The sequence below is a fragment of the Watersipora subatra genome, chromosome 10 (assembly GCF_963576615.1).
Source record: "Watersipora subatra chromosome 10, tzWatSuba1.1, whole genome shotgun sequence".
NCBI classification, from domain to species: Eukaryota; Metazoa; Bryozoa; class Gymnolaemata; order Cheilostomatida; family Watersiporidae; genus Watersipora; species Watersipora subatra.
In genome coordinates, this window is record NC_088717.1 from 59,764,715 (window position 1) to 59,791,480 (window position 26,766).

Sequence of the window (26,766 nt, forward strand, 5' to 3'; positions counted from 1 at the left end):
ACAGGTATCAATCAGCACATAGGTATGTCACCAAGGCTAGCAGTATTTAAGAATTTTTGTTAGTCTTTCTATATTGCTGGGCAGCATCGTCTTTATATTAAAAACAGAAATGGAAGTGTAGCTTTGGTGCCTGAGAGGTAGCAATAAGATGTTGAGCTAGTCTATTTTGGACTATGTCAACTTAAAACTAACATACGGTAAAACCTGTATGAACGCCACCTACATTTGAATGCCACCTCTAATAGAGTGCCACTATAGGAGGGTTAAAAAATACAGCTCTACCCTTTAATTTAATGCCACCTCTATCAAACTGTCACCTTCATATTCATTATGTTTGATACATGTGAACCTGTAACAGAAAGTGATAATATTGACTAGGTTACATCAGTAGCAATGAATTCTTTCGTGGTTGCTATTGTGGTTGCCATGGTTTTAGTGACAGTGTACCTGAGAAGATCGGTCATCACAATCAATACACTTTGATTTGAGTTCATTAAGATCTAAACCTGATTCATTATCTTCAGATGATTCTCCTTAATGTGGTTTACAATTTGACCTGAAAGCTTTTGTGTCTTGATGAACGATGAGACTCCTTTTCAGAAATCCCGCATGAGGTAATAGCAGCCATTGTTATAGCTTATCAAAGTCTGTTTTCTAACTTCAAAGCTTTATGGCTTTTACCTTAAAACTTGAAGCAACAAAATCGGAATAATTAAGAATTGTATCCAGCTAATAGTGATTCCTTGTTAAATTCGGTCTAACACTCCGATGTAAAAAAAGCAGTTAAGCCAAAATGGTGAGGCCGATGGCATTAATGTCGCTACGCCTGGAGAAGAGTGCAAAATATAAACGAGATTAGCATCACTTCGCCCGTAAATGGGTTATATTAATTTTCCCAAAATTCTGACGAGCTAGTAAAAAATAATGCCCCACCTATTTGCACGTCACCTCAAATACAATGCCACTAAGGGAAAGATTTAAAAATACAGCACCATGTAGCTCATATAGAGGTTTTATGGTATCGTATTTATATATTTTTGTTTCCATCTTTGCTACATATCTTTTAAATCTTAACTCTTACCATGGCCACAATTCAAAAAATCTTGTCAGAGACTTCTTGGCTAATGTAAGTAGCTTTGTCTGTGTTAGTAATCTATGACTATAGATGCTTTACATAACCTGAACAGAATTACTCTCTAGCTCTCCAACTTGCAAGCAGTGCTGTTAGGGTCTTACCGGCGGTTCGGTGGCACCCTTTCACACAGCAACTTATTTTATACTGTACTACCTATAATCCCTTGGCTGTTTTCAACTGTACCTATGAGCAACACAAGGTCACTGCTATGCAATCCGAAATCGGTGTTAGTAGGTTTGTTGCAAAATCAGTCAATTTCAATGAGTGAGCAGCATGTTACAATCATTCAACCTTGGTCTGACAATTGTATTATTGCAACAAAAAACATTGCCCTATCTTGCGAAGGACACGTACTTGCGTGCTTGCCACTCTACCACTAACCAATATGCTCCATCAGGCTGCTAGCTAGCAATAAAAAGCAGCCTTTTTGTCTGCGGTTGATTTACTAAGGCAGTCCATATATACAAAACATATTAAACCCATGGATCTACAGAATAGCCATCGATTACTGCTGTGGAAAGGTTCAAGTAAACTTTCAATGTCATATCTAGTGAGATTAACAGATTAACAGGCCTCAATAGCTGTTCAATCTACTGTATTGTCCTGAAACTGTCGGCCTCAATAGCTGTTCAATCTACTGTATTGTCCTGAAACTGTCGGCCTCAATAGCTGTTCAATCTACTGTATTGTCCTGAAACTGTCCTTTACAATCTTCCAAGCAACGGTCCCCGCGGCGGAGGTCTGAGTGGTCATAAGAAAAGTTTGTGTAAAAGGGGTGCTCTTTGGTTTGGCTGTGCTGTAGCGGATTAGACCCATCACATTGACTATCATACTTGTTTGGCCTTCTGTCAGCTTGTCTACAACATTACCTGCAGTGTGTGAGGCACCGATTGCTTCCATACTCAGCTAGTCTCCTCCAGCTTATCAAAAATGAACATTACATAAAATCGAATAAATCTACCCAATTTATGAAAGTGCCAATTTTATATATTAGTGCTGCGCTCCCGACTAGAGGCATAATGCAAATACTATGGTTACCAACGAGCGCTTCCATTCATCTGCTGCTACGTGTCCTTGAATGCTTACTCTAACCTCTGGTGTAAGGCACATTCTAATCTGCTATGGGAGGAAGACTACCATTAACGCTCACCACTATTAGATGACATCTGACAGACGCTTACCTGCTATGGGATGATATCTGACAAACCTACCACTATAGGATGACATCTAACACACACTTATCTGCTATAGGATAACATCAGACATATATGTTTACCTGCTATAGGATGACATCTGACATGTTTACGTAATAAGATGACATCTGACACAAGCTTACCACTACATGCTGACATTTGACACATGCTTACCTACTATAAGATGGCATATGACACATGCCTACCGCTATAGGATGACATCTGACACATGATAACCTGCTATAGGATGACATCGGACATTTGATAATCTGCTATAGGATGACATCTGACTCACGATAACCTGCTATAGAATGACATTTGACGCATGCTTACCTGCTATAGGATGGCAATCAACGCATTCGACTTGGGTTCCTGATGAGGAAGGAAGTTCAGCCAAGTATTTACAGATGTTGGCTGCTCCATTAACCTTATTTCCGTCCCAGATTAGTGTAGCGTCAGTGAGATAAAGCTTCTCAAGGGCCTACATTTCACAGAACCCAGCACAAATGAACCATTCTAAGACTCATACCTGTCATATTCATCTGGCAAATACAGTCAAACATCGGCATTCGAAGATAATCCACTCCAATATTAGTTTTGTATGTTGGAATTAAAACAGGCACAGCAGAACTAATATCAAAACCTGACAAAGGGCAGAGGAGCTCCTCTGCAAGCCAATGGCCAGCTATCTAGAAATGGTGTCTCAATAAAAACACCCAACAGAAGGTAATGGCAAACCACTTTTGTTAAAATCTGTCAAGAACAGTCATGGTTATAGGCAGCGGGGAGAACCATGATCGCCTACACCGAGAGAAAATTTGGAATCATTGCAAGTTGGAGTAACTATTCTTTTTCAAATATATTGTGTTTTATTTCATTTGTTTCACAGCTTAAAAACTTAAGGTAACAACTCAGGGTATTTTTAAACAGAATTAAAACAAATGGATTATATAAACTACAGTGTGTAATAAAAATGAAATTTTAAATAAATTACATGTAAGAAGCTAAATAAATAAAACAATAATCAACCAAAAACATGTCAATTGCCATATATGGTCATATATATTGCCCACGATATGGTCTTTATATTGAAACAGATAAAGGGAAGTGTAGCCTTGCCATTGGTAGAGGTTGTATGGGATATACAGAGCTAGTCTAACTTGGACTACCTCAACTTAAACTAACATAACTTTTACATATTTTTATTTCTATCATTTGTGGTCTATTGAATCTTGTCTTTGATTATAATGACCAGCCATTTCATTTTTACTCCTTATAGGCCTTCTTTTTCTTCTCTCTCATCACTTTGTTCTTCATAATAACTACTAGACAGCTATAGAAAACTTTAATGAATTGATCTGAGAACATATACTCATGTTATTCTACTATTTGTAGCCTTAATGCTGAGAAAAGCATTGAATTCTTTTTCACCACTGCTACCACTTGTACTAATCCTCTTAGAATATTTTAGCGTTTTAAAATTATGGTATAAAAGTGGTCAAATATTATTTAAACACAAAACTAAACAATGTGAACGCGAACTACGTACACATGTACCGACTTATAAAAGTGTAATGTTATGAGAAACTTGAATGTCGTATGTTGGAAATTTTATACGATTAAATTTCTGGCCATATCTCAAAAGTTTTTAATTTTGAGTATGACTTGATGTACAGTGTAAAACGAAATGAGCAACACGAAATCCCCAATCTTTACAGAACAGGTAGAAGATACAGTATGGAGCTCACCTGTCTTCGCTTGTCATAAGTGTCATAGAATAATTTAGAGAAAGTAGTAGCTGCTTCCGAGGCCTCTGAGAATTTGAAATGTTCTTCCTATAAAATATAAAGCAGAAGCATGAACAGGGGAACCAAGCGTAGTAGCGCCACCGAGATCCCTCCCACAGCGCCTAAAAGTACTACGATTCTCTCTCTCTCTCAGTTCAGCATTATTCGTGTTTTGTAAAGGCTTGATCTTGCGTTAGTGACATTACTAGCATCAGTAGCATTAGACAATTACTATGGATTCCTATACTCTTCTATACAATATTTTTGCTTTACGATCCCAACACCAGGACGAGATAATGTTGTATGGCAGGGATCCACTGTACTTAGTGGGAAAAAATAATGCAGCTAAGCTCTCAGCACAAGATCTCACGCCGAACAAGACTTTCTTAAAAATTCTACTTAAGTTTGATATTTCACAATCACTAGTAACTCATAAACACATTCAAGATGTCCTCCATCAATCACTAATAACTCATAAACACATTCAAGGAGATGTCCTCGATCAATCATTAGTAACTCATAAACATATTCAAAGAGATGTCCTCCATCAATCATTAGTAACTCATAAACACATTCAAAGAGATGTCCTCCATATGAAGCGCATCATTAATAAAGCTCACCTACTTACTGAAATTAGACTATTAACCCAGGGCTCAGTGAGCCTTTTATTATACAGGGCGAGATGCCAAAACTCCAAAGATACAAAACTCCTGAGATCAGATTGGATATCCTCACTTACAACAGGAGCTGTTGGAACTGAACTTGAAACTGTTCATAAAACCTTGCAATTTATTTTTAATAAAATGTGGTAAAACCGAATTGTCTTATTTGGTTTAATCCATGTTATAAATTTGAAGTATCCTTATACTTGGTTGTTGTCTTTGTTAATGTAAAGCTTTTTTTCTTGAGCAAAAATATAGCAATGCAAAAAATCTTACAAACATTATTGTTATTGTTATCACAAATTGTTGATATTTTATATTAAATAACAAATAGGCTGATGATACTTCAACAATGGTAATGAATAATCTATCAAGGAAATCATAGACTTCACATGAATGAGACCAATTTCCATTGATCAATATATTTGTTAACGTGACGTTTAGTAATGTTGGTGTGTACTTCATGCGACTTCATGTATTTACACTACGGGTGGGTTATGCACTTCGTTGGTGTTTGTAGCCATATTTTATCCATAAAAAGTTTATCGCCATCCCTAGCGTATAAAAACAGCTCTATTTTTAACTGGAGATATATCACTTCTAGCTCAATGGTTGCCAGGAATTGTCTTCAAAGGAGGCTATCTGATGTGCCCGTAGTGAATTTTGGTGACTTCAGGATATGTTTGGGCCAATCAATACTGTTTTAGTGTACATAAATTGCTCATCAGATATCGTTGACTGCTTTGTGGGCTTTTTGGACAATGTTACTTTGATATGACAGACAGTAACTAACATGACCGATAGGTTACGATGTCAATCAAACCTTAATACACTAGATGATTGGCCAAAGACTTGAGGTAAGAGCTTCAACCCAAAAAGTGCAAAATCATCACGTTCCAACAAACAAAAGTATCCAAGTACACCATATATGGTACAATACTGAACCAAACGGAACACATTAAATACTTTTTAATCAGACATGATTTCACAATATTTGTAAGTCGACTATTAATGAAGTTAGTAAAGCACGCTACTGGGCATAAAAAATCCTAAACTGATAGCCTACATATTGCTATTCGACTGACATGTCATTCTGTTAGTCATATGACAACGATGCCAACCAATTTGAAACAAATTTCCACACTCATTCGCAAGCAAAAGGTGTGCCTAAATCTATTAGAGCTAGTGAGAGTTGTTCTCACAACAGATTTTTTCCTTAGTTAAAAGTGACAAGTAGTCACAATATAGAAACGAGCGAGCAAGTTGCTGCTGGCACTGATTGCACACAGCATCTCTATCCACTGAGGGCTCGAATGACTCTCTATATACCTATTATAAAATTAAATACTTATTTGCGAACTGTCTGATCCCTGACCTCCCTGACCTACCTGACCTGTGCAACATATGTGCTGGGGCAATGTATGTGCTGGTGCAATGTGTGTGCTGGTGCAATGTATGTGCTGGTACAATGTGTGTGCTGGTGCAATGTGTGTGCTGGTGCAATGTATGTGCTGGTACAATGTGTGTGCTGGTGCAACATACTTGCTGGTGCAATGTATGTGCTGGTGCAATGTGTGTGCTGGTGCAATGTATGTACTGGTACAATGTGTGTGCTGGTGCAAAATATGTGCTGGTACAATGTGTGTGCTGGTGCAATGTGTACGCTGGTACAATGCAAGTGAAGTCGAGCTAGTTGATGATTTAGAAAGATCCAGTGAAGGTTGCAGTATGTCTTGTATTGTGCACAAGAATGAACATACCCTACAGGATGAATTTATTCGCGGAGTTATATTTCGCGAAAATTGCCGTTTCATGCATATTCGCGGACTAATTTATTCGCGACTGAAAACTGTCACTCTTTATGAAGAGTTAACTCTAATATGTCTAGCAATAGAGTTAACACTACGCATGCGCACATTGCGTGTTACGTTTTCTATTTAGCTTACAACTATACATACGAGTCGATCGGGCTATGCTATAAATTTTTTGCTGCGTTCAGAGGTTTTCACGAATATTCATAGATTTGGAGGCCTTTGATGAACCAACAATTTGTGGTAAGTAATGCGTTTTTCACATTTACTAAATTAGTTGAATTTTACTTTGGTTCTTCGGTAAAACGCAATATTTATTTTTTCCATCTCTACAGCTTCATTATTTGTTTTAGTGTGAGAGAGAGATTTTTCGTCATACACAAAAGCACAATGATTGCAAGGGTGGTAGATGTCATTCTTAGAAGATCACCAATCATTCAGGGAGGTCTTGAAATTGAGGTAGAAATGACCGCAGCTGCTAACGAGGAGAATATATCTGTTTCAAAAAAGAAACAAAAACGCCTTTACGAGCACAAATCTTTGGCCAATTGGCAGAACTTTGCAATAATAAGCCACGAGGAGAGTTCTGATGATAACTTCCTTACCAGTCATGTAGTAGTGTCAAGGGAGAAATTTTATTTATTTTCATTTAATAAATGTATATTTAAAATTGAATTAATAATTAATATATGAATAGTTTTGTTTTTTGTTATAATAATTGTTGTAATGATTATTTGATACTTAAATAGTAATATAAAATGTATCGTTTTTGTGAGTTTCCTCTGAGTTATCCTTGCAATTTGTTTTGACAGTAAGGCATTGCTGTAACGATGAGCCCAAGTATCAAGTATTATTGAGATTACGAGGCCTACCATCTCTTGTAGGCAACTGTCTGCAGGTAATTATCTTATAATCTACAATAACAGGCCAGTGGTTTGTTTCTAAGTGTCTGTGAACTCTATTTTCTTCCAAAGGTCAAAATAACAATTATTCTGTCAAGGCTTACTAGCTCAAGCAAAAATAACAATATGCTTATATACTTAGCCCTATGTGTTATGGCCTTACTAGGTTCAATGAGTATGTATCTATTAGGCTCGATAGCTCTTGCTGTCAGGGGGGCTGGATAAACTCTCCTCTCAGGACTTTATGGCTTCGTGGCTTGCCACCTCTTTGGGTGAATCGTATCTGCTATGTATTTCCTTGCCAAGCTGTTTGCTGCTGGCTCCTTAGCTATCTTGGGCTTCTGTTAGTCTTCTGCTGTCTTGGCTCCTTTTTTTGTGCCTCCCTCTGCTGCCTGGCTCGCTGCCAGTTCCTCGCTGCCGGCTCCCCTCTGCTGCCTGACTCGCTGCCGGCTTCTCGCTTCTCCTTTCTTTTCTCGTCGATTTTGCCCCTCTTTTATACTTGTCTTTGAGTCATTGCCAAAGGTCATTGGTTGGTTGTGTTTTGCTTGTGGTTTTTGCATCATTTCTTACTAAACTGTTTATATTTACTCCATTCATCGTTTGTAAAATTGTGTTTGTAATATTTTAATTGTACACTCAAGTTTGTAATCAATTATAATATTATATCTATACATGAAATAAAATATATAATTTAATCATGTTTGCTGCAGCGATATCAAGGAGTTGTTGTCGATGAAGGGGGTCTAGGTTGACTGGTTGCTTCTCTGCCAATATTCCTGCCTTGATGAATATTACTACTCGGTCTCTAGTTTTCGTAATCGGAGTAGGTTGTTTCATTCTAAATCTGCAGTAAGCACAAAAAAAAGAAAAAATATTAATAAGTGTTACGGAAGTACAAAAACAATAGCTGAAGTATTTAATGAAAGCGATCAGTTTTTAAACAAAAGAATTAACTAATGCAGTTAATTATGGAAAAACGTATCTGCACTGCAAATCAAATACATACCATAATGTCCAGATCAGAATCGTGATCGTCCTCAACTTCGGCATTAGATATTGATGGAGTTGATTTCAATGTAAAAAGACTAGGAGAGATTTTTTGCGATGACGAAGCCATGCTGAATAACTTGTAAAAACCTTGAATAATTTTGTAAAGTTTGATGAAATGGCAATAAAACTCGAAGCCCGGCGATGATTTTAAAGAAGTTTTGGAACTCGGCTACGTTTAGTACTTCTGCCTAGCGGCTATTTTAGCGATGACACCAATCTGCATATCTTGTGACAACCTTGAATAATTTTGTAAACAATGTGATGCATTGGCAATGGTGTTAGCTCAAAGCCCAGGCAATGATTTTAAAAATGTTTTGGAACTCAACTACGTTTAGTATTTATATTAAAAATTAGCCTAGCGACTAGTTTTTAATTTGATGCAGCAGTTATTCTCCCTTGTGATTAAAAATAGAATTAATTATTCACGGAATTTAATAATTCGCGAAATTGACTGTTCGCGAAATCGCAAATTTTTTCAACCAACGAATATTTTCATCCTGTAGGGTATTCATACTGGCAAGGTATTTATATCTTAGAGGGCAGGCTTTAGCAAGTTCAACCAGGTCAAAGAGCATAGCTGCAATAGGTACATGAGAGTTTGTAATGAAAAACAGGCCCCCCTCAACATATGATTAGATAATGACTACACATAATGACTATGCCTACAGAAACAAAGAACAATTATGGATATGTATAATTGGTTATTTGTATCAGCCCACACCAAATTATGATACACGGTCCTTCTGCCCACCTTTCCCAATCGCAGAACGACAAATTCGATGTATATAAGGGTGTATCACGAAATATTTTTCATAAAAAAAGTGTAACACCACAGACCACACAATATGCCATGTCGACAGCTAATCACATCAGAAATTTTCCCACTAAAATCCTCAAAATGAGGCAACAGTGTGGGAACTCTTTGCAAAAAAACTTTGCACAATGTTTGAATTTTACTTTTGTGATATATACAAATATATATATTTTTAAATACTGTTTTAACATGTACTACATAACTATACATATTTATATTTTCTGTCCATCATAGTAATTTAGTATTAGTTAGTATTTGTATTAGTAATACTTTTGCAGTTTAGATTAAAAGTAAGACAGTGCAGAAAATAAAGAAAACACACCTGCAAGTACCTCAATCATCTATGACTCAACTTGGTTTGTCGTGAATGTCTCTAGTTGTCTGAGCCAGAAAGAGTTGAATAATGCAGTGATTTTTATAGCTGAGACAAACAAGCCCTTTTTGTATTGTGTGAGTGTTTAACAAAATATCAAATGAGTCTTCTATGACATAGCTTGCTTTCACCTTTACAATGAGATTTAACCTTACATCTTGTCTTCTTTTCGACAGTAAAGGAAAATTTGTGTCAGCTCGCAGCTTCGTGAAAAAAACTGTATTTTCTAAATGAAAAATAAAATGAAGAGCTAAATTTTGAATTTTTTTCCAACTTTTTCATGTAATTTTTCAGGTATGTATCTCAAACCTGACGCCTGTATTCAAAAATTTGCCGAACGAGGGTCTTGTAAGCCACTTTTCTAGTGTTGGCGTCTGCATCTTTTAAAACTTTTTAAGCATTCCGAGAAGTCTGGAAGAAGCATTATTTGTTTGTCCCGATCGAGATCATTACTCAACTCAATACCCAAGTATGGGAATTAACATTCTGGAGCTGCTCTCCACTAAAAAAATCTTTGTTGGGAGTCCATTTCTCCCACTGAAAGTACTGAGCACTTTTTAGCATTAAAAGATAGTTGCCCTGTTTTGGCCCAAAGCGCAAGTTTAGTAAGGTCAATTTGTAGAATGTTACTTTCATCTCAGGTATTATAAAGCAAAGCATCATCTGCAAACAATCAACATTTAGATGTAATAATTGATGGTAGATCGTTTATGTAAATTAAAAATAACAAGGCTCCTAACACAGATCCCTAAGGTACCTCTGACAAGACTTCACAACAGGATGACTCCTGGCCATCGACTACAACTGCCTGTTGTCAATTATTAAGGAAATTTTTCACCCAGTTTACAATTTCAGAGCTTATTCCGACCTCAGCAACTTAAATAAAAGCTTTCAGTGATTCACTGAATCGAATGCTTAGGAAAAATCTACAATTATTAAATCTGTAATTAATCCGTGTTTTCTATTTATAGCTAGATCATTAAACATATAGACTAGCTGTGTCTCATCTTACCTATCACTTCTATCACCATGTTGAGATTCGGTTAGGATGTCATTTTGGTCAAAAAAATAATGAATGTTTTGCTAAAATATAAAATAGAAGTTTACAAGTTATGCAGGTAAGAGAAACAGGTATGTAATTGTTAGGCTGGCACATGCTAGTGCCTTATAAATAGAAGTTTACAAGTTATGCAGGTAAGAGAAACAGGTATGTAATTGTTAGGCTGGCACATGCTAGTGCCTTATAAATAGGTTTTACTCAAGCCGTTTTTCATATTTCTGGTAGTTCTAAGAATATATTTAAATATTTCTGTTACTGTATGAGCAATACACGAAGAGAAAGTTTTTAGAAGTACACCAGTGATGTTATCAGGACCACATGATTTAGATGTTTCAATACCTTGCATCAGTGTGTGAACAGAGTCAACTATTAAATCAGACTGGGCTGAGGTAAAAGTAGCCAAATCCTCGAGGAGTTTTGATCCGTTATCACTTACAAAAAAGGACTGGAAAAAATCATTAAACATGGAAGATTTTTCATTAGGCAGTTTTGCTGTTTCCCATTAAAAGACAAGTCTGGGATAATATCACTGCCATTTGCCTTATTTTGTCTAATATATCTGTAGAAAGGTTTGCTATCACCTGAGAGGAGTGGCTTATAAAGCTCTACAGAAAGATGATTTTCTTGGCTTGTTTTATTAGGTAGATGTTTGTTATGCTTTCTAACTAATCTGCTGCTATTCTAGTGAGTGGGAAAATTTTTCATAGTTGAATTGAACTGCTTCTGTTTAATTACTGTTTTTTCATTCTTTATATTTTTTACTAAACCAGCCAGGCTGATCCCTAACAGTTTTGATTTTTGTAGGAACACACTTCAAGTCTAGCATCCCCTTCACAAATGTTTCATAGACCAGGTTCATATCTTGTTTTGAATCTGCTCTGAATAATTTTTTTCTCCTAAGGATTAAAAATCTCTATAGCCCTGTTCAAGTCTCCTTTATAATAGCAATGAATGAAAATATCATTTTCTGAATGTGGCTTTAAAAAAGAAATATCTAATTGTATGTATAGCAGAGCATGATCAGTTAACACTGGTTTGAAAACGTCATTATTACGAACCATTGATTTATTCGTAAACACAAGATCAAGGATGGTACATTTTATATGTTCAGGCTGGAAAATATGCTGTTCAAGAGACAAGTCTGCTATTTTGCATAGAAATGGGTTACACATACTATATGTGTATTAACTGCATTTGATTTAAGACCAATAAATTTAGTCTGCAAATCATTCTTAATATAAATAGCAATGCCAACTCTATTTTGATTCCTATCCTTGCGAAAAATCTGAAAGTTTTGTAATTTACCTCTCCGGAATACATTTCATTGCTTAAGTGCATCTCAGTAAGACATATAGCATCCACATTTGGGAACTGTTTGGTATCCCATTCTAAACTAGATACTTTATTACGAAGGGAATGGATATTAATATATATGATCTTTGGTGTGTAATCGTGCTTTGAGATCTTATGTAGCGTAACAGTATCTATGGCAATGGTGAGACGCTACTGGGAGTCAAGGTCAATGATGCTATCGGAATGGAGTTAAAGCTATTACGGCTTATTCACGGCTTTATCAGCTTTCCCGGGACTATTGGCATATAAGCTCCACAGGTCCTCATGGACTTCCTTATTCTACAGTGTCGTATCAAGGTATGTACCTGCACGTTATTTAACATGGCGTCGTAGGCAGGATACTGTGTTGTTACATTAATTAATTAAGGGGTGTTATTATACTGTGTCATTCTATTATATCGTTGAAGGTTGGTAATATTAATTAGTAACGCTATTGCGCGTCGTAGCGTCGTTCGGGTAGGTGATTGTTATTTATTTGGGTTGCCACGTTGTATGGTAGAGGAGTAGCATTATCATAGCAGTGCTATAGTGATTCCTTGTGTTAGTCGTTAGGTGTGTTGAAGGTGGTTGTTGTTAGTTGGGTGCTAATATGGCTGCTAGACAATTAGATGTTAGCATTTTCCCTAAGTTGAGGCTAGATAGTGGAAATGTTTCTAGTTCTTTTAAGTCTTGGCTTAGTGAGTTTGAGATTGCGTGTGAGCTTACTTCGTTCCGTATGGATAACAATGAAGGTGGTGCCCCACTCTTTGCGGGTAGGACTAAGCTATTAGCTTTATTAAGCGCTATTGGTAGTAAAGGAATGGAGTTGCTGAGAAGCTTAGGGTTTGATCTTGCTAGCCAGGCAGCTGATGCTTAGCAAACAGCTTTAAATCTTTTGAGAGGCCATTATGAGAGAAAGGAAAGCGTGTTTGTGAGAACGATGAAGTTTGTTACTGCCTCACAGGCTTTAGGGGAAGAAGAGAGAGAGAGTACTTGGTGAGAGTGGAAAAGTTGAGTAGAGATATGGATTTCGGTCATGATAATGATGACTTAAGGCAGCGCTTTTGTGTAGCTTTAGCAGTGAACGGTTTGCGTGATTCCGGTGCCAGAAAAGAACTAATGCAGGAGACTGACTTAACTTGGGAGCAGTTATCTAATAGATTGAAAGCTAGACATTTAGCTAGGGAATCGGAATCTATTATCAGTGGTGCTAAGAGAGATATCAAGGTAGAAGTTGACAGGATGAGAGTAGACAGTGAATCTAGTGACAGTAGTTCTGTTGCGCCTGTTTGCTGAGTTTCTAGGAGAAGCGGGCAATCTCGTAGTAAGCATTTTAATTTTAAGCTGTCTAGAAGAGATAGTTCAGGTAGTGATAGGTCTGACACCTTTTCACCTGGGTGGAGAGGTAGGCAAAGTTATAAAAAGTTATCACCTAGACGATATAATTCCCCTGCCAGAAGTATTATTTGCTTTGGTTGTAACAAGGAAGGACATCATGTTAGAGATTGCTCAAGTGCTAGGTGCTATGTTTGCTCAAGGAAAGGTCATATTTCTAAGGATTGCCCTCGCAACAATTTAAGCGAGAAATATGAATCTAGACGTGGTAGTGGGAAATATAGCAGTGGTAGTAGTAGTAGCAGCAGAAGCCCATCAGGAGATAGGAACAATTCTGGAAGACGAAGTAGAAGTTTTAGAAAGAGTCCACATAGAGTGAGGTTTACTAAAAGCAATGACGATTGACTATATGGTAGTGACATTAAACAAGTTTTAAAAGTAAATGGAAAAAATATTGAGTTTACGTTTGATACAGGAGCAGAAGTTTCTACTGTAACAGAAGAGACTAGTAAAATACTTGGTCTGAATTTGGGTAAACCTGAACGTAGTTTATGTAGTGCAGATGGATCTTCTCTATCTATAGCTGGAGTTTGTAGAGTTGAAATTAGAAGTACTTACAGGTCTGTTGACACTCCTGTGTATGTTTTAACTGGTTCCAGAAAAAATCTTTTAGGATTGCATGAGTTACGTCAGCTAAACTTGCTTGCAGTCGTTAATAGCATGTGCAAAGATGATTTTGACCCTACAAGGGAGTTTTCCGACGTTTTTCAGGGTTTAGGCACGCTTCCTGGTACTTTTAAAATCAATCTGAAGGATAATATGGAACCTAAGTGCTTATTTACACCCAGGCCAATTGCGGCTGGTCTTAAAGATCAAGCTAAAAGTGAATTAGACCAAATGTTAGCTAGTGGTATTATTGAACCAGTTGACCAACCTACTGAATGGTGTTCAGGACTTACTATCGCGCCGAAACCTGGTGGTAAGATTAGGATGTGCGTGGACTTGACAAATTTGAACAAAAGTGTAAAAAGGGAAATATATCCTTTACCTAGAATTTCTGAGATTTTGAGTAATTTATCTGAGGGTAGCGTATTTTCGAAATTAGATGCTAATTTGGGATTTTGGCAAGTAGATTTACACCCTGAGAGCAAATTGTTGAAAACTTTTGTTACCCCTTGGGGTAGATTTTGTTTCAATAAGATGCCATTTGGAATTTCCTCAGCACCTGAGTATTTTCAAAAGACCATGGAAAAAATACTTCAAGGATTAAAGGGGGTGGTATGTTTAATGGATGATGTACTAGTGTATGGCGAATCGGTCAGTGAACATTGGTTACGCCTTAGGAAAGTCTTGGAAAGAATAAAAAGAGCTGGTATGACTTTGAAAAAGGAAAAATGTGAATTTGGTTGTAGTGAAATAAAATTTCTGGGTCATATAGTATCCAGTGTTGGCGTTAGACCTGACCCAGACAAAATACAGGCAATTTTAGACATCTTACCTCCCAGCAATAAATTAGAGGCAAGGAGGTTCATTGGAATGGTCAATTATTTGAGTAAATTCAGTAATCTTATTTCAGAGTATTGCACTCCGATATATGCTGTAACGGGATCAAAATCTGAATGGTATTGGGGGGTGAAACAGCAAGAAGGCTTTGAAAAAATTAAGAAATTGTTGACTAAAGCGCCTATACTATGTGCTTTTGATATTACTAGGAAACATAGAGTTTCAGCTGATGCTAGTAAGAATGCGGTTGGTGCTGTTTTGTTGCAGTTAAATTGTGACAATCTTTGGCAACCTGTAGAATATGCCTCTAGGACTATGAGAGATGCTGAAGTTAGATACGCTCAAATTGAGAAAGAGGCTTTGGCAATAACCTGGGCGTGCGAGAAATTTGACTATTACATTGTAGGTAGACAGTTTGAAATTGAAACAGATCACAAACCGTTGGTTTCAATTTTGGGTGAAAAGGACATAGCTAATTTGCCGATTAGGATTCAGAAGTTTAGGTTGAGACTTATGAGATATGACTACATCATATTTCATACTCCAGGTAAAGGAATGTTTTTAGCAGATTCTTTGAGTAGGCCAAATAAGCCTAAAGTCTGTACAATTGATTGTGATAATTGCACAGAAGTAGAACGGTATGCAGATGCTGTAGTATCTTCATCCAAATACATAAATAGTGATGAGGAGAAGATACTGCAAGCTATGGCTGACGATGAAGTGGGTAAAACTGTGATTGAATATGTGGAGAAAGGATGGCCAGAGTCAAGTACAAACCTAAATGGAGAGATAAGTAAATTTTATGGAAGTAGAGATAGGTTGAGCATTTTCAATGGTTTGCTGCTTTATGAATCCCGCATTTACATACCTGGATCTTTGCGACATTCTTATTTGGAGAAATGTCATGAAGGTCATCAAGGTGTCAATAAGTGTCGGAGGAGAGCCCAGCGACACTTTTGGTGGCCTGGCCTTAGCCATGATATAAGAGACTTTGTGGATAACGGCAATATTTGTATCATGCAGAGGGACATTAAACACGAACCAATGTGTGTCAGTGAATTACCCTCTGTTCCCTGGGAAGTAGTTGGATCTGACATTTTTGTATTCGAACATGAATTGTATTTGCTAATTGTGGACTATTATTCAAGGTGGATTGAGGCTATTCCAATCACTTCTAAGACATCTAAGGCAGTTGTTTCAGCTATGAAAAGAACATTTTCGAATTTTGGTATAGTGGTCCGTTCTGATAACGGACCATGTTTTGACAGTAATGAATTCAGAAAATTTGGTGAGTTGTATGGCTTCCAAATAGTTATCAGTAGCCCTAGATATCCCCAATCCAATGGGCTAGCAGAAAGTTCTGTGACAACTGTAAAGAGGCTATGGACAAAATGCGCAGGTAAGTCTTCAGCTTTGTTAGCTTATAGGACAACTCCATTGTCCTCTGGATACTCACCTGGTGAGATTATGTTTGGTAGACCACTGAGGTCTAGTTTAGGTGTACCATATGACAGTGATATAGATTATAAAGAATTTGAAGAGAATGATTTACTTCAGAAATCTAAGATTAAGGAAAGGTGGGACAAGAAATACCGGGTTAGCAAGTTACCAAAACTCTGTCCCGGTAATCTAGTTTGGGTAAAGACACCAGAAATTCCTGGGAGAAAAGGTATAGTGATAAGAGAGCATAACTCTCGCAGTTACTGGGTTAAAATAGGAAATAGAGAGGTTAGGAGAAATAGAAAACATTTATTTCTTCTAAAACAGGATTGTGATAGTAAAAGTCTTGAAGAATTTTACCTACCGTTACCTGAAGATACAGTTAGAAATGATGACATTTCAGATGATAGTGAGGGTAACGAAGTTAATGCTAGGGAGGATGTTGATGATAGTGAGTTAGAAACCAATTTATGTCTTGGTATTAATGATGATGCCGGCAATATTACTGAAACTAGAAATCTAGAGCCCGTAGAAGAGATAGTAGTTGTCACCAGGTCTGGGAGACGAAGTAAGAAAAAGGTTATGCCAGATATGGTGTATTACTAAAACATTAGTACTGTTGTAGACTAACCAAAACAATGAACATGAACGAAAAAGATGACGGGCAGTGGACTGTGGTGAAGTTGAAAACTAAACAGAAAGCTGGAAAGCCTAAGAGAGGGTTGAGCGAGATGCAAGGAGAGGCCAGTGGAAAAGAGAACAGCAAGGATGCCGGGAAAGATAAGAGGATGGTTTGGGGCAATGAAGGAGATAAATGGTGTATGGTATGTAATGCCAAAAGGGACCACATAGCTGTAGAGTGCCCAGGAAACTTTTGTAACAAGTGCAAAAAAAGTGGTCACTGGGCTAGGAATTGCGACCAGGAGATTAAATGTAGGTGGTGTGAGAACTTTGGACACCATTACTTAGAGTGCCCTAATGGAGGCGATAGATTTTATAAACCTAGTAAGCGAAAGGCCGAGGAACTAGGTGAGCATAAATCTAGTGGATCTATATCTCGGTCTAGCACTAGTTATGCCGGTATAGTTAAGAGCAGTGGAAAAGTCCAAAAAGTGTCTATATTGAGTAAAGTTAGTGGCTTTTTGGATGAAGTAGAAAGTGACAATCTTTTGGATGAGAATAAATTTAAAGAGAAAAGAAAAGATATTAGATTAAGGAGAGAGAGGTTACAGCGCAAGTTTGAGGAGCAGATGGGAGAGTTGGAAAAGGAGGAAGTGGAGTTGAGTGAGGAGTATGAGAGCTCTGTCGCCCTCCAAGGTGTCTTAGCTGAAATGGCCAAGGTGAAAGCCCGTTTGCTCGCCAGATCTGTGAAGGCTAGGCCCACGGTGGACAGCGTTTCCGCTGCATATGTACCTGCACGTTATTTAACAATCTTAAAATTATCATTTGGTAGATTAGCAATTAGTGGCGAGCTTATAGCGGCATTTTCCTTTCATGTTAGCTAATTCTTTTTCTCAACTATTTTCCCTACTTATTTTAACATTTTTTCCTAATGCCCATCTGTGCTGTTGTATGGAAATACTTCGAAAACAAGATACCAGCAGGGAATGTAACCAGACCACAGTATAAACGTATAATAACTACAAGCAGCAAGACACCTAAGAGACATCAAAAGATTCTCTAATTGTAAATGTCAGAATTAGGAGAAGACATCAATCTTGGAAACTGCTGCGTCAACACCACGTCAACACCGCCAAAGGAATTTGGAATGTAATTACATCTACCAACCATGACCAAGCACAACCAAAAATAACTGAACAGAGACAGCGCTAATCAGATGACGCGCTCAGAGACAGCGTTCCCTCCAATGGACTTACTCCTACAACACAAAGATATAATACGAACATTATACGTACCGTCCTCAGGCTATCCTGAATGCCTATAAAAGCTAACAATTTTTAGTAGCTCATCCTCTTTTGACAGTGACAACTTGTAGACGTACAAGCCGAGCTTAAGGGCAGATACAGCTGTTGGCGTAAGAGATTATTTTACTTAGTTTTTACTGCTTGTTATCTATCTTATATTCTAGAATTTTGCTACTTGTGTATTAGGCTTTGGTTCATAAGAATAAAAGATATTTTGATTGCTATATCAAACATCTGAGATTTAGCATATTTGAGGCTTGCACAAAGATCTGGGTCAAGTTCCATACTTATACTCTTAGCAACCATTGAATAAACAAGGCGTATTGCCTAGCCTAATTAACCACAACAAGCATAGTTTAGATTGAAGTAGAACTCGTGGTTATTAATCATTGATGTTAGTGTGGTATTCAAGTAAGGCAAATTACCTAAATACCCATATAACAGTGCTTTAGCTATTGTCTCAATTGGTATTGTATTTTTCGTTTTGTCTTTGTCAGATCTGGATTTACAAAAATACCCCCTGTAGACCTTCCACTGAACTGCTAATTGTTCTAGCTTCTTTTTTATCAATGACCACTTTTGAGGTTCAGTGCTCATGGAAACAATAAAAAGAGTTTTCTTTCCCAAGGTTTCAATTTTGTTAATGTTGGTGGATTCACCCCAGCCTGTTTAATAGCCTTTTTTGATCAACAAAAAAGCGTCCACGCAGCAGTCCTTGACTTTGCAAAAGCCTTTGATCGGGTACCGCATGCACTTTTAATGGAAAAACTGTCAAAAACAGATATAGATGACTACATAATAAGTTGGATACATAACTTTCTACTTCATAGATCTCAGTGCGTAGTACTTGATGGCAGAGTCCAACTTCCTTCCAGTAACGTCGGGAGTACCACAGGGGTCAGTACTTGGCCCAGTGTTGTTTCTGCTCTTCATTAACGACCTTCCTGAGTGTGTAACTTGCTCAGTTTCACTTTTTGCAGATGACACACTGCTCTACCAAGAAATATCAACTACCAGAGATATCGATAACTTCCAACAAAACCTAGATGCACTTGGAAGATGGGCTACCAGATGGGGAATGGAATTCAATGTCAACAAAAGCAAGATTCTCATATTCAACAACACAAATAACGAACCCACACCAACATATACGCTGAACAAAATAGCTTTAGAACAAGTATCCAACTCCCGTTACCTAGGAGTAACACTGCAAGATGACCTAAGGTTTAACAAACATATAGAGACAAAAATTACCGCTGCTAAAAAGCAGCTTGGTATGGTCAAACGCGCTCTCTTCCGGGCTCCGCAAAAGGCCAAACTCTTAGCTTATAGGTCATTATGTCTACCCCATCTAGAATATGCAGCTGCAGCTTGGGACCCTAGCAATAAAGGTGAGATCAAAGACTTAGAGCTTGTTCAGAACCAAGCTATCAGGTTTATTGCAAACCTGAAAGGTACAAGAGGCATAAGCGAGGCTATGGACAAGCTAGGAGTGATCCCACTACAACAAAGAAGACAACAACAAAGAATGAGGCTACTTATGAGAGTACTAAGCAAAGAAGATATACATCCTGCACTCACAGAATCTTATGACAAGCTCATTACCATACCAACAAACTTTATACAAACTAGATTTCAAAGACACGGAGTTCCAATCACTCTACAAACAAACAGGTCACTCTTCCACAATAGCTTTTTACCAAAGACAATACGAGACCTTAAATTGCAGACCTCTATGTAACATTAATTCATAGATTCTAATTATGAAACCAATTACTGGAACATTGTTTTACAAAGAAAAAATCCATTTGGGTCTAATTGAGGCACGCCCCTTACATCCCTAGGTGGTTTAGCGTGAAGAATCCTACGAGGTAATACGAGGTAATAAACTTCCCGCCTTCTCTGTTACCCGCCAGCAAAAACGACATTTAGAACTCTCTTTTCTCTTTTTTTTTTTACTTCTGTAGCAATCTCAGCAACTATTGTTGGTTTGGCTGTAAATTTGCTTAATAAACCTAGATTTGTATTAATATCAGAACCTCCCTCTTTAACTGTAGGGATTATATAATCAATTTTTGAAAACAAACTTTCTACAACTTCACTTAGCTTATCGACTTTATCAATTTTAGAAGACGAAAGTTTTTACAACTTCACTAATCATTTAAAAATGTAATTGTGCGACAGTCCTATAAACTTCTGTTCTATACTCACGCTAGATAAAACCTTTGTTGACATCTTAGCTTTTCGCGAGTGAATCTTTAACGCGCCATACTTGGACAAACGAATTAGGTTGAATCATTAAAATGACCTACGACCAAAATCTTTACGAAGGGCGTACGTATAAGAACTGGCTTGCTGTTTCTGTTAAAAAATATGTATATTTCCGTTGTTGATATGAGTTACGTAAAAATCACTGCGAACACCATTATCAATTTCTGTTCATGTAGGCCTACATTAATAATATGGAATTTTTGATGGTTATTACTGTGAAGTATTTGAATACACTTGTTTTTACGTACAAACTTGACAAGATTTTGTAGTGTTTATAGATGTTAGGTATATTAGCTGGTAGTATTACTTTAAACTCTTCAATATTATATTCCCATATTAGGGCAGAAACTTGCACAGGAGTTTAAACCAATAGAAACAGAAACTGTAAGAGTAAAGAATAATAGTGAAAAACATAACATAGATTAACATAACAGAGGATTCTACACATTCTCTTCCCTAAACAAACAAAGATTTTGTGCGTTCTTTCCTTTTAAACAATTCAAGTCTCAACTGGTACGGAAGTATGAAAACTTCGAACAGCGCATAATTCAGTGGTCTCAAAACTAGTGCAGGTGTAATTAGCGTATTAATTGAATGCACTCTTCAGTGATGCAAAAAGTGAGCTGTTAAGAAAGCACTGAAAGCTTAAACCAATGCATAGCTTTGTGGCCTTGAAACTTATGCACATGTCATTAGGGTTCAGCCTAATCTAATCATTTTTCATTTTGCCACATAATCTTTTAAATAGGATGGTTGCTTAGGAACATGTTGAGGGTCTACAGTAACTTCAGAGTCAGAATCTTGAAATATGAACTCGGCTTTACCCTACTCTTCAGCTGTTCGCTGATCGTTACTAGCATCTGAGTTTACTGGGACTCCTGCTAAGTTATTTGAGTGCCATCATCTAATTCCCATCATCTAATATATATATAGATTGACCAATCTGTTTCTCAACTTTCCGTGGCTCGAAGTACTGAGTATGAAATGCCGGAGGGTTTTTGCATCTTACCCAACCTTTTTCAACAAACTTTGACACTTTAACAGCTCGCCTACTATCTGCATAAACCTTTTGGTGTCTGTGCTGAGCTTGCACGTGTTTTCAAAGTTTGAATTTATCAATTAAGGGTGGAAAATTTGATCCTGGTAGTGCCACAGACAATGCAAAACGCATTCTACGGCCATGAAGTAATTGACTAGGTGACACACCAGTTGTTGCATGCATAGTATCACGGTAAATTCTTAAAAAGCCAGTACACCTTTCTGTCTTATTTTTGTAAATGCAGCATCAGTTAATGTAAGCAGAGTTGACTTCAGAGTTTTGTTAAATTTTTCAACGAGACCATTAGCTTGCGCATGATAGTTGGATATGTAGATAGGTACAACGTTACAAGGCTTGATAAATCCTTTGTAAGTTGTCGAGATAAACTGTCCTCCATTGTCTGAACCAATATATAGAAGAAATCCTCCTCTTGCAAATACATTCTTCAAGAAGTCCATAGGGGAGTTGGAGGTGACATTAGCACAGAACACAACTTCTGGCCATTTTGAATAGTAGTCCATGAGCATGATAGCATATGTAGAATCAAGTGCTACTCCACTGAAAAAATCAATAATGTCAATTGCAAGCTTCTCTCAAACTACAGATAGTAAAGCTGATTGTAGAAAAGCTTGTTTTTTTATAATAAATTTTTAATGTAGCTGGCATTTTAAACAGCATAACAGCATCCTTAACCTTTGTATCCATTCCAGCCCACCATTACTGTTCTTGCAGCCTCTGCTCAGTATGAACTACACCTTGATGTGATTCATGAGCAAGAACAACCAACTTTCTCACTGTAGTTGGTAGAACCTGTCTTTTATCATGACGCACAATTTTGCTTTTTGTAGTTAGTTGGTCCCGCACCATAAAGTAAGTGTTCTTGTAGCCATCTTCATCTGATCTAGGCTTCAGCCATGCTTGCTCAAAAAGTCGGTCTTATATATAGCATAATTCTTCACAGTTTTGAACTTTGACCAATAAATCTTCATCATTAGTGAATATGGCTGCCACATCTTTACTTGGAACATCTTCTGGCTCTGTACATGTTTGCTGAAAGTCTACTAAGTGCATCTAGTATTTCATTCAAACACTCTTTTCTAAGCGGAACATCATAGTTGTATACCATTAGTCTTGCATGCCAACGCTGTATTCTAGAACCAGCTCTGTTGTTATCAGTAGTCGGTAGACATGCTAGTGTTTGGTGATCTGCGCGCAGTGTAAATCTGCAACCCCATAAATACACTCTCTACTTTTCAACAGCCCAGACACAACCCTCAGCTTCTTTTTCTACTGAGTATTTCTGCTCAGTTTTACTGAAAGTTCTAGAAGACCAAGCTACAGTCACCTCTTTTCCATCTTTGTTGTTCTGATATGAGAAAGTTGAGTATTTAGACCACAGTTTGAAGTATCCATAGATACTATTTTAGGAAATGTTGCATCTATGTTGGAAAGGGAAATGTTGGAAATTTTGTATCAAAGGTGGCTAAAAGATCTGCTTCAAGTAGCATTTTTCTGATATCATCAGAACTTTGCTGAGCCTCTATTGAACAGCAAAATATATTTTTCGCAACCTCATGCAGCGGTTAACTACTGATGAAAAGTTTGAAATTTATTTGGCATAGTAAAAGATTAGACCTATGTAAGATCAAAGCATCATGTCACATCACTTGGAGTTGGTACATCCAGTACATCGGTATAGCTTTCATCTTAGATTAGGTGATATTTCCTCAGCTGACAAGGTGTGGCCAACAAATGACACAGAAACTTTCCTGAACAAGTGCTTTGCCATATTTAACTTCAATCCAGTGTCAAAAAGGCGCTGAACAACTACTTTCAATGCCTTTTTTGTGCTCTGCGACGGTTGTGGTGGCGATAAGTATATCATTCATATGTTATTAGCATGCAGCAATAAGCTGTGACAAATCTCCTGTTCCAAATCATGAAACGAGTGCGTTCTGCTAAAATCTCTCAAATCAGTGGCATATTGATCTACACTCAGACCCTTCTCACACTTGTGTCTTCTAAATTTATATTGCTCGGTAAAAACACTTATTTTGGTGAAAAGTACTGATCGACCTTTTTGAAACATGTCTGATCCTTTTAGTCAATGCATGTTTTTGAGTAGACTCTGGTAGGTCAGCAAATGTGTACTAAGTTATCTGTTCTTTAACACCCTGAAAGTTAGGCAGCAATGCCAGTTTGCATTCCGGTGACCATTTTTCAGTGTCAATGTGCAATGTATAGTTATGAAACAATTTTTCCAAATAGTCCAAATAGTCCAAGGAGCAACAGGATCCCCCAGATGCAGGTAAGAAGGTAGGAAGTGGTTATATTTGTGGTTCAAGTGGTTCACTACTTGTTATGATTATAGATGTTAGGCGTATTAGCAGGTTGTATTAGTCTAAGCGCTTAATGCATGTATTATATTCTCATATTAGAGCAGGAACTTGCCCAGCAGTTCTGAAACCAGTAGAAACAGAAACTGCAAGAGTAAGTTATAATAATTTGAACATAAAACAGAGTAACATAACGGATGGTTCTACAGATATCAGACCATGACATGATTCTAACAGAGGTTCAACTCTCAACTATCAGTGTCAAAACATCTCCAGGGAGTCACACAGTCAAACATAATTTGAGATGTGCAAATTATGCGGCATTTTGCTCTCTGAATTGTTGGTGCAGATTGAACAAGAAACGCTGCCAGCTCAAACTCTATTGCAATTTTCTTAAACACCACACTCACTCTAACATTTTGTTCTCGCTATGCTCTTTAGAGATGAAAAGAGACCATGGATGGCACGATTTCTCTTGTGGATTATGAGGAGAAAAAATCGTTCATTTCAAGTCCACAAAAATATCCAACCCAGCAAAACTTATTCCTTGTACTTATTACTTGAACCTTATAGCTTTGAAAAAAGCAATGAAGACAAAAATAAACAGCTCAAAGACAAAATGTATCGAATGCTGTATCACAAATCAGGTAAAAATTGTAAATACTAAACCACTTTTTAATTGAACAAGCAAATCTTGGGACGAATCACACAACATCAGCTATGTTGAAAATGCCAATCTAGAGAGAATTGTCCCTCACGAACTTTTTTACCTGTTTTTCATGAAAGCACAGTTTTATTACCAGATTTTTCCTGAAAACACCACCGGCTCGGATGATGAGCAAAATCATCATAAATATTGTGGATGTCAAAAACCTTGTTGAATGTGCAGATGCCATCAGATTCATATTGCAGTAATAAATCATATTGTCAACTCATGGAGATTCTAAAATGGGAAAAGAAAAAGGAATGCTGGGTACAACTGGTGACAACTCTCTAAACAATCATTAATTATACTATAAGATGCGATGATAGTATAATAAAGGAAAGATGACTCTCTATATAATGTGAGTAAAAAGGGATAAAATACCTTTTATAAGTATGCAAATATCCACTCAACACGCCCCTTCAAGTGGAAAACCTCAATCGTGGCATTATGCTGCAATTTTCCCAACAACTTCATAAGAATGTTGGTGGGATTGTCAGAGCTCGGTATATACTCAGCAGATATTTTCTGTTCGCAGATAAATTGCTACCGGATACCGAAATGTTTGGTTCATTGATGATGTGTCGCATTACCTCTAGGTAGTGCGATTGTTTCCTGATTGTTCACGTATATTGGTCTTGTTGCTAATTTTGATGTTGACTGCTTTGCATAGTGCTCGTAGATACAACGCTTTCTTTGTACCCTCTTCCATGGCCATGTTTTTGGCCTCACATGATGATAATGCTAATTATCATCGCTTTTGTGATTTTCAGCTAATTGGAGTTCTTCCTAATGTCATTATTCACCCAGTAGTCGATCTCCTGTTTTCTGCAGCACCTGCCCAGTCAGAATCTGTATAGGCAGTAAGTTGACTGTTGGTTGGTGTATAAACCAGTTTGTAAGATTTTTTCTTTTGGTTTACCGTAACAGTTGTTTTAGGTCTGGTATGTGTCGGGTCCGAGTTTGTCTAGATGTTGTTATAGTTTTAATATGATCCAGCTAATTTCAGCGCTTGTTCCTGTCATTAGGTATAGCAAGCTACCAATGGCCTTTCAATACGGGTAACTTTTGACCTTTGACCTTGTTATTCTCCTCATTTGTAGCCATTCGTAATTGCAGCTCCTTTTCAGCTGGTGTAGCAGCTGGTTTACAATCCATGTTGAACCTTTCTCATAGGACGTCAACGTATCAGTTGTCAGTTGTCTTTCCTTGTTTGATGGTGTGTACTCACTTGCTCTTTTTTTCTGTTCTGTCAGGTGTATGTGGTCTGGCTGTCCATGTTTTAGTTGTTCTGTGTTTATTTCGGCCTCTGGCTCTTTTCCACATTTCAGCTTCATCCGACTTTATTGCTTTGCCATAATTGTTGGGTATGAATGGTACAGTCAAGTAAGCATAGTCAGTAGTTGTGAATACCACGTAGTCAGATAAGTATGATGGCATTTTGCTCTCACATTGAGGGCATTTACTGGCTACTCTGTGTTTTCGTTTGGGTCAGTCTTGGTAGGTTATGGTATTCTTGGTTGTGTCGTAAGCGTCACGTCATTTTAGTCATGAGGTGGAAGCACATGCACATTGCGCATTGTAATGACACTATGATCTCTCTTTGTAAGAGAAAAGAATGAAAAAAAGAAATGCTGGGTTTATGTGACAACTCTATGAACAATAGTTAATTATACTATAAGATGTGATAATAGTTAGTATAATAAAGGAAAGATAACGCTTTATACACTGTAAGTAATAAAGGATAAGATAATTTCTATAGGTCTGTAACATGTCATCCAACAAACCACATCAAGAATTTAGATGTAAGAGAAACAAACGGTTCTGATAAACTACTATCATATTGTCTCAAGGAATTCAGTGCAAATGTTCCTAAATTTTTACCTGTTTTTGTCTCAGTGCTTAGGGCCAGTCTAGATCAATTACATGTGCTCTTTGACCGGAAGTTGACAGATATTATACCAAGTTTTAAAAGTGGTAGGCGGGACTTGCCACAAAATTACCGACCTTTTAGCCTGACATCAATTTCATCCAAAATAATTGAGCCCATCATAGCTAGCTCCATTTGGCAGCATATTAATAGTTTTAATATTAT

General features: G+C 37.3%; 1 protein-coding gene across 1 annotated transcript; it reads right to left on the minus strand.

Annotated features, from left to right (window-relative positions):
* Positions 1-1,426: 1,426 nt before the first annotated feature.
* Positions 1,427-20,646, minus strand: LOC137406335 (NTF2-related export protein 1-like). Its single transcript, XM_068092903.1, has 5 exons — positions 20,534-20,646; positions 4,077-4,163; positions 2,662-2,809; positions 1,797-1,992; positions 1,427-1,708 (listed from the first exon to the last, which is right to left on the minus strand). The coding sequence occupies exons 1-4, from the start codon at positions 20,555-20,557 to the stop codon at positions 1,814-1,816; spliced, it is 438 nt and encodes a 145-aa protein (XP_067949004.1). The 5' UTR covers positions 20,558-20,646; the 3' UTR covers positions 1,427-1,708; positions 1,797-1,813.
* Between the last annotated feature and the right edge of the window lie 6,120 nt (positions 20,647-26,766).